This window comes from Cavia porcellus, unplaced genomic scaffold (genome assembly GCF_034190915.1).
Source record: "Cavia porcellus strain 051 isolate PalLab524CR breed Dunkin Hartley unplaced genomic scaffold, mCavPor4.1 scaffold_3, whole genome shotgun sequence".
NCBI lineage: Eukaryota > Metazoa > Chordata > Mammalia > Rodentia > Caviidae > Cavia > Cavia porcellus.
Genome location: NW_026947486.1, coordinates 29535553 through 29552301, shown reverse-complemented (window position 1 = coordinate 29552301; position 16749 = coordinate 29535553). Strand labels below are relative to the sequence as shown.

The window sequence follows — 16749 nt, the reverse complement described above, 5'->3', positions numbered from 1 at the left end:
AGAAAAACTCTATTTGATCCTGGGCATTATTATTTTTTTATTCTGCAGATTTTATTCGCTAATAAAATTTTATTTGCTTATGTTAATGAGACCGATGGGTGAGGATTTAGCTCAGTGGCACAATGCCCGTCTGGCAAGTGCAAGGTCATGAGTTTGATCCCAGGTACCTAAAATCACAACAAAAAAGTTTTCTTTTTAGTACTTTGTCGCATTTAATACTATGTATTAGGTTTGCATTAGGTTTCTAGCTTTGCAAATTCTCCTCTGGTAACATTTATATAGTGAAGGAATTATTTATTCTTTGAAGGTGTGAATAAATGGCCCGTGAAACCATCTTTGTGTAGCACTTTGGTGGAGGTGGGGAGGGTAGATCTATGGCAATTTAAAAAAGTAACACACATATGCATGGTACACATTTCAATCTGCATGAATGATCCACAATGTATAGTTCTCCCAGTCATAGAAAGGGCCAGTCCTACTTTGAAAGTCTATTCATCCCCATTTTGCCAGAGACCCTCATTTTCTCTCTCCAGAGAAAACCAGTTACCAGTTTTTTGAGATGCATTCTTTCTGGAACAATTCATTACTTCCAGATCCCGTACTTTTTAACCCAAACTATAAAACTTGTTCAGTATCTTGATTTTTATATATTTTTATATTTTTCATTCAAAAATTTTGTCCGACTAAAATTCCTTTCTTGAGTCAATTTTGACTATTTTTAGGAAACTATTTCCTCAATATTTTTGTTATTTTCAAAGTTTTACATTATGACTTGAAATTTAGAACAATCAATAAAATTCTCTATGCCTGTTGGTTTAAATATTTATCCCACTTGTACTACAAAGTTTACAAGCAACTTTGGCTAAGTCTTCCTGCACTGGAGATGTCTATGTTCTGATAGAAGGTAATGAGCAACTATATTAAAGAATACTGAATTATTTTGGTAATTTTATGAGATGTATTTGCAACTAAAAGCGGAATATTTTCTATTTTTGCAGTTTGTTCCTATTCAGCCTCTTACCTGTGTTTCTTTTTTAGTGCATGACAACCAACCAGTATCCTTTTGGTTACATGAAGGAAATGAGTATTGACAGTCTATAACCTGAACACTGGTTTGACGGCTGTTTTATGGTGCATTCTCCTCTAAAAGGTTATCTTAAAATAAGTGGTTAAGAGGTCAAGAGATGAAATTAGGGGCAGCGAAGTTGAGGTTCTGTGGTTAGAGAGAGATAACTAATTTTAGAAGTTGGCAAGGAATAGAAGAGGTTATTTTAATCAAGGGCTTCAGGGAAGTGGGAGGGAACTTAGTGATGGACAATAAAGGAGAAAGTAGGGGGAGAATGGGGAGGAAGGCCTAGGCTGGGCTTGGAACACAACAGTCACTTTTTTTTAAAAAGGTTTCCAATATACTGGCCTAAATTTTAATGGCAGGTCCACAAGTACTTGTGCAAGCATAGGAAACGATTCAGGTCAGAAATATTGTAACAACACTTAAAGCTCCATAAAGTTTTGAAATTTTGTTCCTCCATACTTTTCCTCATGTTTACCACAGTACTTGGGTGCTTTCCTCGATTGACTATGTAAAAATATAAAGGACTTTATTTCAAACCCATTTCCTATCATGTTGGTTAAACGCTTAAGCTAGTCCAGTACTCACATCCCCAAAAGGCACTTGGGTATCCCGAATACTGACAGCATCAACAATGGTTGGATTGTCTGACCTCACCTAACATGAGGCCATGAACTGAAGTGGGAGCCAGAGACGGCCGTGAAAGCCCTAGGATGAGGTTGGGGCTTACCAGGTTTTCCTTTTCTTTTCTTTCCCTTCCTTCCTTTTAATGAGTTGATGCAGACAGTATGGAGGTTTTTAAAAGTCACGGTGGTAGAGGCGGCTAGGTAGCAGGATGGGAAGCGAAGGGAAAAAGTGAGGCGGGGGCGACAGCGAAGGTTGGTCAGCGAAGGGCTGTCCTTTTGTTAGAAGCAAGTCTGTTGTAGGCAGCCAGGTGAGAGAGGGAACACGATTTTTCTGGGAAGTGCTAAGGAGCCAGGAGCTAGGAGCCAACTCTGGAGGACGGGAAATGGGTGTAGGGTCGGCAGGGAAGGGAGTCGCAATCCGGGGACCGACATAGAGATCGGAAAATCTGCGTTGAGCTCTGAGGGCAGAGCGTGTCTAGGGGGGCTGAGCAGAAGTCTCCCCTCCACGCCCGAGACCCAGGGACTGCAGAAGACACAGAGACCCATCCGGGGTTACTAGCCCTTGCCTGGCGCCTTTCCGTGACGCGGAACTAGCGCGATGACGCAATGCCGGGCCGCCTACGCGGCCTCCACGTTTCAGGTTCCGCAAAGGCCTGTGGGAACCACAGGAGAGGAGGGCCAAGATGGCGGAAGCGGCGGAGTCTCCCGGGGATCGGGAGACAGTATCGCCCAGGCCCCTGGTGAGCTTGGGAACTGCGACAGATGGGATCGAGGGTGACGCAGAGTGCCCTCTAAGGAAGTCGGGGGACGGGCTTGTAGCCCAAAAGAGCTGGAGCCTCTTCTCCTGAAAGGCCTTTGCTGTACCGAGTGCTAGAACCGGTCCTAACACAGCACCTGTTCTGTGGGTAATAGCTTTTTCCCCTCCGCACTTCGTGCCTAGTCTTCTGGTGAAACGTCTCACCTCTTTGCTGTCCCATACTCGCAGGGCTTGTCTTCGTCTCCTACATTGTGTTAAACGCAGAGCTTTAAATGATATCTTTTCTTTCACTCTCCCCTGATACTATCACAGCTGCTCACCAGCCCTTGTTGGAGCAGCAGCATTCCAGAAGTAAGGCGGGATTGTTTCTCTTTGAACGTTGACATTTCATTGCTTATACCTTGAGTCTTTACTTGTTAAATGGCCCCAATAGGCGGTTTCATCCTAGCTCCTTGCCATCCTCATCAGAATACTCTATTGAAGGGGACAGAATTTCTATTACCCGTACAAAGTCCAAGGCTCATACTATTAGAGAACACAGGTTTTACAGTTAAACTTAACTAGGCCGAATCTACCCATTCTATCACTTGTATGGTATTGGGCAGATCATTTCATGGAAGGTGATTCTTCATAGTTTGTTGGAGATGAGAATCCTAATCTCAAAGAGTTTTTAGGAAAATCAGTTGACCTAATTTATGTGAAGTGTCTAGTACAGTCAGTGTCATGAACTGAGAAGTCTAAGTCAGTGTTCTGCCCCAATGTCTCTACTCCCAAATGGTGTATAGTTATGTAGTACTTGCTCAATAAATGTATTTCCGTTTCCTCTATTTTAAATAGTCGAGAACTGAACTATGGGTCAGGAGAATTTCATTCTAAAATTGATGTTTCCCAGCTCTATTTGTTCACCACTTCTTTCATTCAGCAAATATTTATGAAGCACCCATTTTGCCCCAGGCACTTTTTTGTCCACTGGGAACATAACAATGAAAAAATGAGGTGGGGGATAAGGGTGTAGACCTAGCTTAACATACAGAATGAAACCTAGGTCCTTATTTGGAAAATAGTGATAGAAACTCATCACAGGATTTATGAGGGGACTGACTGAGCTAATATACAAAAAGTGCATAACGTGATGTAGTTAGAGATGCCTGGCTGTTTAACAGTTAGCTCTTTTTTTTTGTACCCCCCCCATCACTTTCCATGAAGCTTTCGTGAATTCATTCAGTGGTTCTGATCACTCATTACTCAATATTCTATTCAACAAATGTTTCTTGAACTTCCATAATGTATAATGCACTGTGCTTATTGCTATAGGGAATACAAATAGGGAATACAAAGGTCTTGCTCCTGTGTCTTATGATCTGATTTGTGGGGATGATACAAATATACACTGCTAAAGTAAGACTGTACATAAGAGAAAATTACTCATGAAATATTAGGGAAATTTAAAAAGAAAATGCATTATATCCGGTAGAGGCAATCAAGCTTCATGGCAGAAGTTATATTGAAAGGGCCTCAAATGATTAGTATGATTTGAAATTCCAAGTGACCATAAGAGTTACCAATGATTGAATACTTGCTGTTTGCCACACATTGAGCTAAACATCCTCTGCATAATTTCTAGATTTCACAGAGACTATTTGAGTTAGTTGACATGTAACTGTGTTTTACTTACAGATGAAGCAATGAGATACAAAGGAATTTAGCTTGCCTAGAATCTGCTGCATCCAGTTAATGGCAAGGGGAAAAATTTGAACCTAGGTCTAACTGAAATCTTCACTATTTCCACTTATGCTACTTAGCTTCTCAAAGACAATGGCATAGAGATTGGAAAGTGCTAATGTGTTTATAGAACAACACATGCATCACTTTGGCAAAAGCCTGGGGAATTGTTAGGAGACAACCCTTAAAATGTAGGCTTACTGAACCAGGGGAGCAGTAAGAAACTATGGTTAGGAAAGTGTATTCTAAGGTTTGATTTGAATCTCTGTCACTTGAGGAAATTGGAATATTGGGGAAAATTAGTAAACTTGCTGTGCCTGTTATCCCAGATACAACAATACTTAGTTTATTGGATTATTAGTGGATTAAATGAATTAACACTTGTCTCTTGTTTTTGCTAAGAGTACTTTCAAGGCATCATTAGTTTGAAATTCCTCTACTGTTACCTTAAATTTAGGGTGGGTGCTTGGTTGTTTACAGTGTTTTTCTAAATGTTATTTGTTGCCTGCTTTTGGCCTTAGGTCTCATAATTGTTCTTCTGAAGCTCCCAGCTAAGTGATGGTGAACCTTATTTAGAGCTTTCAATGATACAAACAGCCTAGTGTGGCACATGTGCCATATTTCACCACCACCACCTCTCCTCTAAGTGACTGTGAGCCCTCCTTGAGTCTGTTCCTTTCAAGAGTTCCTTACTTTTGTACTGACCTTTAGCAATTTATTAAAATTTTAGCCGAATTCTTCTCCATCTGTGTAGTGCCTAGTTTCATCTTCTCATGGAAAGTACAGTTGACTTGTCGGTACAATACAGATGTCCTGTCTCTTCTTGGAGGCACGTGTCTTTCCTTGTAGTTCACATGCAGGCTGGTTGGTTGCCCTACCCTCTCAGATCTCTGATAGCTTCCACGAAAATTATGATTTTGTAGTTTATCTAGTCTTTTCTCATTGCTCTGGTAAGGAAATGTGCTTTTCACCTTGCTCTATGTGGTTGGAAGTCAAATTATAGCGTTAGAAATCATTTGAAGTAGTTCTTTGAGTGGTTGTGTGTTTAATTTACTATACAATAGACTTACTTGTTTAAGATTTCTGTTTCAGGGATGGCTTCATTTAAATTTCAATTTTATTTCATAATCATGTGAACTATTTTAAGTCATATACAGAGAACAATGTATATTCAAAGAAGCCTGTCTTATGCTCTACCACTTCATTCCTTTTTTCCATAGGAAACCTTTAAAAAATGTAGAGCTTGTTCAATGCGTTTTTTATTTTTTTATTGGTACCAGGGATCGAACTCATGACTGCCTGCTTGCAAGGCAGGCGCTTATGCCACTGAGCTGAATCCCCAGCCCCCATTGTTCAGTGTGTTTTAAAAAATATGAACATGGTTGAGAAGTTATTTTTGATACAACCTTGCTTTTTTGAGCAACCTCATTTTTTTCTAAGATTTTATTGTACTTTTTTGTGTTTTATTTATCAGCACCAGTTGCCCAATAAAGATTGTCCCCACTGGGCCCAAAACTGTATGAGAAAGGATTACTTCTGTTTTTTTTTTTTTTTTTTTTTTTTTTTTTTAATTTGTAATGTCTAGAGTTTGGTCATGATAATCACACTTAGCAGATGATCATAAGAGTTTAACAATTTACATTCTTTATTCACCTTTAAATTTATTTACCAGATCACCTGTGGTTGCCAGGGAGCCTGGTAAAAAGAATGTAAATCAAGGTATTTATATTTCTGTTTTCATTTACATTTCATGTAATACTCTTCTTTATCCAGCAGAGGCCACTAAAGCCACTAAGGAACCTAAGTGCAATAGAAATCAGCATTTCTAGCATGATAATTTTTCAATAGCTCTGCAGTTATTATGTTTTTATTACTAGGTTATATCAGTTAGGGATCTCATGCTTGAAAGAAACTAAATATTTGGGGGCAAGAAAATATTTATGGCATTTATTTTCATTATTTTTTCAACTGAATTGTTCAATATCTGTTATGGTAACTACTGTGTAAAACCCTACGTGTTCACTTTTCTAGGAAATGATGTCTTTGAGGAATGTTCAAGTGCATAGATTTAATTTTTTCCCTCTATTACTTCTCAGTTTGCAGGCCTTTCAGATATATCTATCTCACAAGATATCCCAATAGAAGGAGAAATCACCATTCCTATGAGATCTCGCAGTCGAGAATTTGACAGCTCCACATTAAATGAATCTGTTCGGAATACTATCGTAAGTTAGACTAGTTAAGAGAGCTTCTCTTTAATGTCACAGTACTAAATAACTGCAATATTTTGTTTGTTCACTGAGTTTGTTATATTTTATTTGTTGAAGTTTAAGATTCTCTCTTAGAAAATAATCAGTCTTTGAAGAGCAGTTTGGCTACAGTGGATATTAAGAATCTTAAAATGTTCAAAATTTTAAAATGATTTTACTTCTCTATTGCATAATAAAAAATTAAAAAGTTAAGTATAATTTTAACAGAAAAATACAATGCAAAGGTGTTCATTATAGTGTAATGAACTCTATATAGAAGAAAGTTGGAAACAACTTATATTGGTTAAATGTATTATGTACATCCGATAGAATGTCAAATAACTATTTTTTTTTTTGGTCTTTTTTGTTTTTATCGGTACCAGGGATCGAACTCACGACTGCCTGCTTGCAAGGGTCAAATAACTATTAAAAATTAAAATCTAGGATTGAATCGTTTCCATTGTATTTTGAGAAGTTACATTTGCACTACTGAATCCTTCCTCAAATGTCTTGACTGATTCATTTATCAATTAAATTGTGAATGTTGGAACTTATGTGTTACAAAGAATATGGTAGCTAGGGAGCAGACTAATTGGCCTTTGGTACCTAATCATGTTTGAGCTGAATGTTACATTCTGCATTTTGCATAGCAGCTTTTCATAATGATATTATTCTAAATATCATATTGGGAGGATTCTTTCTTTACAGAGTTTTCAAAGTCAAAATAGAGCTGTTAGTTGTGAAAAAATGTTATCTAATGACTTGAGTTAATAGAAAAATCATACTCTCAACTCTGGTTTATTTGTATAGTGAAAGAGTTGAACTGGCATAAACACCAAAGTTCAATGAAAGCCAACTTCTAGGAGATTGAAAAAAAGGAATTTTTAGTAAATTAAGTGAAGTGATTATCTGGTAACCTTGGTCACTGCAGTATAACAAGTTGTTTGTGTCTTTCAGATGCGTGATCTAAAAGCTGTTGGAAAAAAATTCATGTATGTTTTATATCCTAGAAAAAGTAACACTCTTTTGAGAGATTGTAAGTATATGAAACTTCTGAGAGTTTGCCTCATCTCATTGTACATTGCCATTAGTACTTTATAAGGCAAAGGCTCTAATATAATAAAACTGGTGTCATTTTGCAAAATGAAAATACATATATGTGAATGAAAACTTTGGAAGAAATTTAGATTGAAATTTAGAGGTTAGAATATTTTGCTTATTATATTATCTTTATCAACAAATAAAAGACTGTTTACCCTCAACTGCTCTAGAATATGCTTTGTTCAACCAAAGAACTAATGATTTGCAAGGGAAAAACAAATGCTAAATTAGTATACTACCAAATACCTTTTAATGGTTAATAAATTAATGGTACCTTTATTGATATTTCTGTTTCAAAACTATCATTTAGTCTGATTAATTTCTAGAGTTCTATCAAAACTACAGTAAATCATTCTTAGAATTTTTTCTTAAAATCATTAGGTTTCTCATCTTTCTTTTCATGCAGTCAGTTTTTATTCTTTATCAGAAAAATCATTTGCTTGAGAATAGTAACAGTGGTGTCATGCATGAGTGTACTGTCTATTTCAGCAACATGTCAGCTGTGATACAGGGATATCAAGTAAGTGGCAAGTGTGCCTTTATTCTCTGTAGACAGAAGGCAGCATTCAAAATTTAAATTGGAGCTGACACATGACTTAAGGGTGGTTTTCTTTGTTAGTTTTCTCATTGCTGGGACAAAATACCCTACACTCAAAGTTAAAGGTATAGAGGTTTATTTAGCTCACAATTTGTAGAGGTTTCAGTTCATAGTTGGTTGGCTCCAGGGCAGGATGGCATGGCAGAGGGAGATCACAGAGGAGAGACAGTTCATAGTAGGCAGAAGGCAGCAAAAGCAGTAAGCAAGGCATGACCACAGCTCTTTCTGCCCCTTTTATCTTGTCCTGGCTACTTTGGGCAGATAGGTGTCATACTCAGTCTTATTGCCCTCTTCAGCCTAGCATTGTAACATGAATCAACTCCAGTGTCACACACTTAGGTCCAGCCATCTCTGAAAAAGCTCCACCTATGATTACATGGGGTTTTGGGGGGACATCTAGATAAAGACCATGATACTATCATTGATGCAGTGGAAAAAGCATGGGCAAATCGATTTGAATAGTAGTTCCATGACTAGGTCTGTGATCTGAGTAAGACAGTTAACTCTTTGGGAGCACAATGTTCTTCACCTGTTAAAGTGTGGAACTAATAACCTGTATCTTGAAGGTGTGAATTAGAGATGACAACATGTGTATATCACTTAGTATGGCATCTGGTATTCACTAGGTACTCCATAAATGGTAGCTATTATTGTAGTGCCTCCCCCTCACTACACGCATTTTATCTTATTTAATCCTTACTACCACCTTGTGAGGTGAAAGTTATTATTCCTGTTTTATATATAAGAAAATAAGTTTTAGAGAAACTCAGTGACGTGTCAAGATCTCATAGGCAGGATTAGAATACAGTTTTCAAGTTCAGTACCCTTTCTACTTTACTACTGCTGTCCCAGATGTGAAGCTATCCTTTCAATTGCTACTGTGGCTCAGTTCAGAGCATGGTGGCTTTAGTCACAGTTCAGAACCAATGTACTAATTAGCGATGTGCATTAACTAATTAATGTTGTATATTAGACATTTAATATATGAATGTCTACTCCTAAACCTTGTGGGAAAAGAAAGATAGGCTGGCATAAAGGGTGAGTCATAACTAGACATTTGCACTTTCGTGTTTTTGCCCTACTTTGTTATCACAGCCCATGGCTAAGTGGCAGAGGGGAAATTCATGACTTAAAAATAGTTTCTTTTTTTAAAAAAGCCACAATGAGGGATCACTTTATACCCATTAGGATAGTTATTATGAAGAAAACAGTAAGTAACAAGTGTGGAGAAGGAAGTGGAGAAATTGGAACCCTTTGTATTGCTGGCGAAAAGGTGAAATAGTACAGTTGCTGTGAAAAACAGTACAGCATTTCCTCAAAAAAATTAAACATAGAATCACCAGATGAGCCAGTAATTCCATTTCTAGATACATACCCAAAACAGTTGAAAGTGGAGACTTGATCAGATAGTTATATACCTCTGTTGGTAGCAGCATTATTCACAGCGGCTAAAAGGTGGAAACAACCGAAGCATCCACTGATAAAATATAGTATTCCATGGTATATACCATATGTGTATTGAATGTTAATCAGAATTTGCTAAGTGATAATAAGCCAGGCATAAGAGGACACATATGATACTGTTAGGTACCTAGACTAAGATTCATAGAGATTGAAAATAAAATTATGGTAGCCAGAGGCTTTTGTAAGGGTAAGAATGGGGAGTTAGAATTTAATTTGGAAAGATGACAAAGTTCTGAAGAGGGATGGAGATGATGGTTGTACAACAGTGTGAGTGCACTTAATGCTACTTAACTCTATACTTAGAAATGGTTAAAGTGATAAAATTTTGTGTTATATATTTTATAACAAATGGTTAAAGAGATAAATTAACAAAAAAGAGCCAAAATAGTTAGAGATTTTTATAAATTAAATCTTCAGGGCATTAAAAGTTGGATTAATATCATTGTACTTGAATTCACTTCAATTACTGTTAGAATTTAATAAGGTCAATAATTATTAGAGTAGTAGGATTATGATTTTTTATCTCTTTTCCAAAATTTCCATGTTGGTGTCAAAATTACTTATATAACTAAAAAGAAAGTTAAGCTTGCCTCAGGTAAAGATAGGTACATATGAGATTCAAGTTAGATGTTGGATGTATACACTTTTTTTGGCTTAGTTCAAGAACATAATTTTGCTTTAAAGCTGTGTGTTGCTGAACTGTTAGCATACTAACCACTCAGCAGCTATTGACTGAGGGTCACTGTTTGCTAGTTCTGATGTTGGCAGAGCATTTTATAGTTTCAGAAAGCTCGCCCATGTTATTTGTTAAAGTTTAACCTTGTAAAATTACCAATATTGGGCTATTTTTTAAAGAAGAATACCAATTCTTTTTTTTTTTTTTTTTTATCGGTACTGGGGATCGAACTCACAACTGTATGCTTGCAAGGCAGGCGCTTATGCTGCTGAGCTAAATCCCCAGCCCTTGAAGATTACCAATTCTTTTAGCTCCATATAATAATTATAAAAGGGAAGCAGTCTGGGAGAGTGGCAAAAATTTTGAACTAAGAACCAACAGACCTAAGTTCTGAGTCCATCTGTACCTATATACTTGGGCAAGTTGCTTCCTGCTCAATTCCATGTTTTGTATTTGTGAAATGAACACAAATTTTTGTCTTGTCTATTTAATACAGCCTCATGTTGATGAAATGATTTTGGTGTGAACTTTTTTCTGAGGATGTGGGTTGGGACACCTAGTTCTTCTAACTGCTGGCCTGTTGGTCTTTAATTCCAGCATGTTGGAATGTGGCCTAGTAAGTAGAGAGAGGGGTGATTTGTGGGATATGAAGTGAGCAAAACTTCAGGAATATATGAAAAACTGTATTCTGAATTAGAGAACAAGGGGTAACTGGGAAACAGGAGAGATGAAAAGACTTGGGCCGACAGAGAGCCTGGGTGTTTGGATTCAAAGAATGGGAGGTAGATATTGGAATAAGGATAGAAATGCTTACCTATATGTTTCTTAGTAGAGTTTTGTCTTTCCTTGCCTTGTAGGGGATTTATGGGGCCCCCTGATCCTTTGTGTGACACTTGCATTGTGAGTATTTATATTTCCTTTGTCATTTGAGCTAGACTAGACTTTTGTGGAGTTTTAAAGTTGGGAATTTTGACTAAATATTTCAGTTAGGTCTTCTGTGGCTTATGTACTCCATATATATATGTGTGTGTGTGTGTGTGTGTGTGTGTGTGTGTGTATTTTTTTAAATTTTATTTTAAAGAGAATAAAACCAAGCAAAATAAAACAGATAAAGCCAATCAAAGCAAGACAGTATAAGTGACACTGGATTTCAAAACAAGATAATAGGCAATCAGCCCTGGTTACCATAATGCCTCTTGTCTTCAAAATAGCTACCCGTTCCTTCAGACAGTAAAAATCAAACAAAACAGAACAAAATAGAATCAATAAAAATAAAACAATGAATGCAATACAGGACTTCAAAACAATATAATGGTAAATCCAAAATGGCTACCATGCTGTGTCTTCTTATCTTCGAAATAGCTGCCCATGCCATCAGATATCATAAAATCAAACAAGATAAAACCCAACCAAACAAAACAATGAGAATGACACAGGATTTTGAAACAAGATAATAGGGAATTAATAATAGCTACCACCTGCAGAAGGCGATAGCCCATGTATGCTATACTGCACATTATTATCCTCTTAATAGATGATCAGTCTACTGGCTTTAGGCCTGCAAAGTCAATGAAAAACTAAACACTACAAGCATTAAGTTGTATTTTACCACATTAGCTATGATCACAGGCTGTGTTTCTCTGGATCAGTTGCTTATAGGGAGAGGGAAAGTTGGTGGTTCTTGTCTTCCCTGCGCATGTACCAGAAGGGGTTGGCATCTGGCTGACCCCCAGTCAACCTGCGCATCTCACCAACTGACAGGTGGGCTTAGCTTCTTGTTGATTTCTTGTTTTCCTTTCCTGCAGGCACGGACTCAAAGGAGAGTGGAGAGGGCTGGCGTTTGGCTCTCTTCTAGTCAGTCCTCACACAGTGCTGACTCACTGGAGATCTTAGCTTTTTGTGTACTCCTTCTATATTTAATGGCAAAAGTCAAGAATCAGTTAAAAATGATGAAATTAAAGATGTGAAAAGTATAGCCACTTTTGTTTACAATGACTTCTTAGTCGAGTTTAGCCATGTCTATTCAACAAATATTTATTTATTCTCCTATATCTTCCCATCATTAAATCAAGTGAATGCAATCGTTAGGTGTTTAAACATTGTTTATTTACAAACGTAATTAATTCTCTTTAAGTCTTATTAAAATATGAACGAGAATAAATTAGAATATAAGTGGCAGAGTTAAAGCTAAAACGTGTCTCAGACTATTACACTTTCCCATACATGGTGTATACAAAGGAGGAGGGACGGGAGCAAGATTCCATTGGATAGGAGCATATCACCACTGATGGAGTGGAAAAAATACTAGGATTCCTGGTTATCCAGGCTCTATCAGCTGTGTGTTTGCGTTACTAATAACTGAAGTTTGTAAAGTGATTATTATTTCCTCTTTACAGAAAATTTTAAAATACTGTCTTTTACTTTACAATAATACAGTGTTATTTTCCCTTTTTGACAAATAAGCTCAGATTCAGAGAGGTCATGGACTTAAGCAAGACATAATATAATCAGTGCTAGACCTAAAATTCAACCTCAGGTTTTTGACTGCCTTCTCTACCTCTGTCATTACTCTTCTGTGCACCTAACACTCTGAGTCTCTTTTTCCATATCTGTAAAAGGAAGTGGTTGACAGGCCTAATTCTTTACAGTTGTAATTGCAACAAGTTGGTTCTTTAAGTTTTTTTTTTTGTTGTTGTTGTTTTTGTATTTGTTTGTGTGTATGTGTGATGCTTGGGAACAAAGTAGGGCTGCCTTTATGCTAGGAAAGCATTCTACCAGTGCATTACATCCCCAGCATCCTCAGCTCCTTCTAATTTTTTTCTACCATGCTGGCCATCAAACCTAGTGCCTGCACATGTTTGGCAAGTGCTCCACCAACTGAACTAAATCTCCAGCCCTGATTTTTCAGTTTAAATTGAGCATATGCTAATTTAGATAATAGTCCTTTCTTATTCCTTTAGTAACCATATCAAGGAATCAGATCAGTGCATTGATGGAAGGGTTTATATTAGAAACTCTTAAAGCTTAATTATTTGTAGAGAAAACCAGAGTCCTAAGACATCTGTTGTCAGAACTAGGATCAGTGTCTGGGTCTCCTGCCTTTCAGACTATTTTAATATTCCTTACATCATACCATGCTAAAGCAGTGGAATTCCAGACAACAAATGAGATATAATCTTTTGTATCTGATTGTCAAGACTTGGAATATGCACAGCTGTAGAATATAAAATTCTATACATACTGGCAAGCAGCATAGCTGGCCAAGACTTACTGTGTGACTTTTCCATATGATGTAATAAGACAAGATTCTGAACTTCTTTATTATTTATCATTTTTCTGGAGAAAACCCAAGTCCAAGTATTTTAAATCCAGTATTGAAAGCTTTTTATGTCTGTAAAATTATTAGACAAAGAATATTTAAGTGGCTATTCAACTACTCAATTTCAAAGCAAAGTCACTAATTATTTGTATGTTAAATTAGCAACTGGCTAGGTACAGTGATACATACTTGTAATTACAACATTCTGGGAGGGTAAGGCAAGAAGATTGCAAGTTCAAGCCCAACCTGAGCAACTTAGAAACTTAGCAAGACCCTGTCTTAAAATTTTGAAAAGAATACAAAAAGAGGGGCTGGGGATTTAGCTCAGCGGCATAAGCGCCTGCCTTGCAAGCAGGCAGTCGTGAGTTCAAACCCCGGCACTGATAAAAAGGAAAAAGACAAAAAAAAAAAAAAAAAAAAAAAAGAATACAAAAAGAACTGGAGATATAGTTCAGTGAGAAGACATTGGGTTCAATACCTAGTACCCACCCAAACACAAAAGGCAACTAAGTAAGTTTACACACTATTTCCATTTTTAAGTATCTGACCTAAAACTTTTACCTTCAAGAATTACAAATCAGATTTGTCTAATAGAGAAGTAACCTGAATGCCCTTGCTTCTGGATCAGTTGCATCTGACTGTTGCCATATTAGAATGCAGGTTCAACATGAGAAAGTCATCTAGATTTTCAAGAAAATCAATAAATATGTATTCCCCTATCTCCCTGCCTTTGTAGTATTATCAAACCCATGGCCTCATGCATGTTGGGCAAGTACTTTACCACTGAGGTAACAATCACAGCCCAGGAATTACATATGTGAAACCTCCCAATTTTAAACTAATGTCATATTAAAGTAAAAACTATTTGAATTATTGTATGAACCAAGAGCTTTGTCTGCAAACCACATTTGGCCCCCTCTCCCTACCTTTCAGGTTATATCTCTGCTCAAACTAAAAGGTCTTCAGTAATCCATTAAACATTTCAGAAAAGTCAAATGGAGCACCTGTTGCACTCCTGAATTTGGAATGTATTTGGAGTTTGAAGTAAGAAAGTCTTACCAAATATTTTCAGCATTTTCCTTTCAGTGTGACCTATATATCATAGATGTTCAGAGGTACAGCACAGCACTTTGCATCAGAGGTCGAGATTCCATACCTTCACTTTGCTGTAAGTAAAATATTAGACAATTATCATACTGTTTGTTTATTTCAGAATGTTGCAGAGAGGCTCTATGGATGGTGAAAAAGATGGAGGGCCCCAATTTGCCGAAGTTTTTGTCATTGTCTGGTTTGGTGCAGTCACCATCACCCTCAACTCAAAACTTCTTGGAGGAAATATGTGAGTATCATTAAAGTATATCTTTTCTTTTCCTTTGTCAGGTGGCATATCTTATATTTTAAGGAATCCAGGCTATTTAGATATGTATTTATTTTTAGAGCAGAATAAATATATTGAGAGAAAGAAAGCTTTTCTTTGAGAGAGACACAGAAGAAGTCCTGAGTGGGTTGCCAAAGACTCTTGTCTTTTCTATAGACTTTTTTAGAGTATAACCACAAAATGAGGCAGGTGGGGAAAACATGGAAACTCACAAGGTGGGCATGAGGTGGGACAAAACTATGGTCAACTAATAAGATTTTAAAAAAAATTTTATTTATTTTTTATTTTAAAGAGATTAAGACAAAAGAGGGCATAACAAAGCAAATCAGGACAGAACAATGTAAGCAACACAGTATTTCACCACAAGACAACCCGTAATTGACAGTAATTACCGTAATGTCTCTCTTTTTGAAATAGTTGAGCATAACTTCATATACAATAGTATCAAACATAACAAAATTGTATAAAACCATTCAAGAGAATGAAAATATTACAGGACATTCAGAACCAAATAATGGAGAATGAACAATGACTACTATATTATCTCATTTTCCATAGAAAATCTGTTTATAATATCAAACATAATAAAATCCAATAAGATACAATATGATAGAACCAATGGAAACGAACAAAAGCATGGTAGGACTTCAGAGCAAGATGATATTAAATCAGCATTGGCTATTATAATATCTTGTTTTCTTCAAAATAGCTGTTCAACTAATAAAATTAATTGTATAGGTAAAATTAAACGAGGGACAAATAGGGAAGTGAGTCATGAAGCAAGCGGGCATGAATACAGAACAGTGACTTTCAGTAGGGAGTTGGGATGGCGACTTCTGGCTTCCTCGGGGTTATAGAGACCTATTTAGAATATCAATTCGTGGTGCTTACCCTTAGGAAGTTTGTGGGTGTATTGACTTACCTTTTTGTCTTGAGATCTGGCCCACAGTGGAGGTTCTGTCTCCCCCACAGTTGCCAAATGTCTGGCCTTCTGCACTGGCTTCTTCAAGGAATCGGCCCTGTCTGACTGCCTATGACATTTGTATCTTAACTGTCTATATAACAATTCCTCCTCTGAAGAAGTAACCCAAACTGCCACGAGGGAGTAATGGGCAATGACTAATCTGGCTTCTTCAGGTTGAAAAGGGTTGTAGTTATTGATTGCCAATCTGGAATACTCTGCAGAGACTCTATCTAAATGTCCTCCGTAGACACCAAGTGTTTTTATTTTGGGTAGGCATACAGCTTTAAGTCTGGAAGAGAAAAAGGCAAGGAGACAATTAAGTGTGCATGGGCCAAATAATAGAATCAGCTGGATAATTATAAGTACAGTTAACAAAGATTTTCACCAAAAGGAGCTAGTAAAGGCTTTCTATAAAGAGGATAAGGATAATGTCCAAGAAATTTTTGAGTCTGACATGATACTGATTTGTCATCTAATATCTTTGAACATCTTAATATCTTGAGATGTTAGCAGGTAGATCAGGAATGCGCACACATTTGGGTTTTATAATTGCACAAATATCCCCCTCCCAATATTGTTGTTAGAGTGTCTAATATCATGCCATTTTGGAGGATGACCTGTCTCATTAATTTTACTTTTTTTATTTAGGAGACAGAGACCAGCTGTGATGTCACTGTGATGTCACTGTAAGCCCACTGAATATAGTTAATTAAGGGCTTGATATGTGTAACAGAAACTTTTCTGGACAAAATCTGGTGTATCCCAGTAAAAGGAGTCTAGCATATTTGTTATTGGTTTCATCTGTATGATTACTTGACATTTGGCA

The 16749-nt window shown here is 36.9% G+C and overlaps 1 protein-coding gene and 1 long non-coding RNA gene across 4 annotated transcripts in view; one reads left to right on the top strand and one right to left on the bottom strand.

The window, feature by feature from the left end:
• LOC134475445 (uncharacterized) overlaps positions 1-2269 on the bottom strand; it is a 33719-nt gene extending 31450 nt beyond the window's left edge. For both annotated transcript variants that reach the window (XR_010046572.1, XR_010046571.1), the window contains exon 1: positions 1800-2269. This is a non-coding gene — a long non-coding RNA (uncharacterized LOC134475445). The remainder of the gene's footprint in view (positions 1-1799) is intronic.
• An 87-nt stretch (positions 2270-2356) lies between these two features.
• Positions 2357-16749, top strand: part of Yipf6 (Yip1 domain family member 6) — a 38188-nt gene continuing 23795 nt past the window's right edge. For both annotated transcript variants that reach the window (XM_003462293.5, XM_063245990.1), the window contains exons 1-5: positions 2357-2435; positions 6271-6399; positions 7381-7459; positions 11120-11162; positions 14795-14920. In XM_003462293.5, coding sequence (XP_003462341.1) covers positions 2379-2435; positions 6271-6399; positions 7381-7459; positions 11120-11162; positions 14795-14920 — 434 coding nt within the window. In that variant the 5' untranslated portion in view covers positions 2357-2378. The remainder of the gene's footprint in view (positions 2436-6270; positions 6400-7380; positions 7460-11119; positions 11163-14794; positions 14921-16749) is intronic.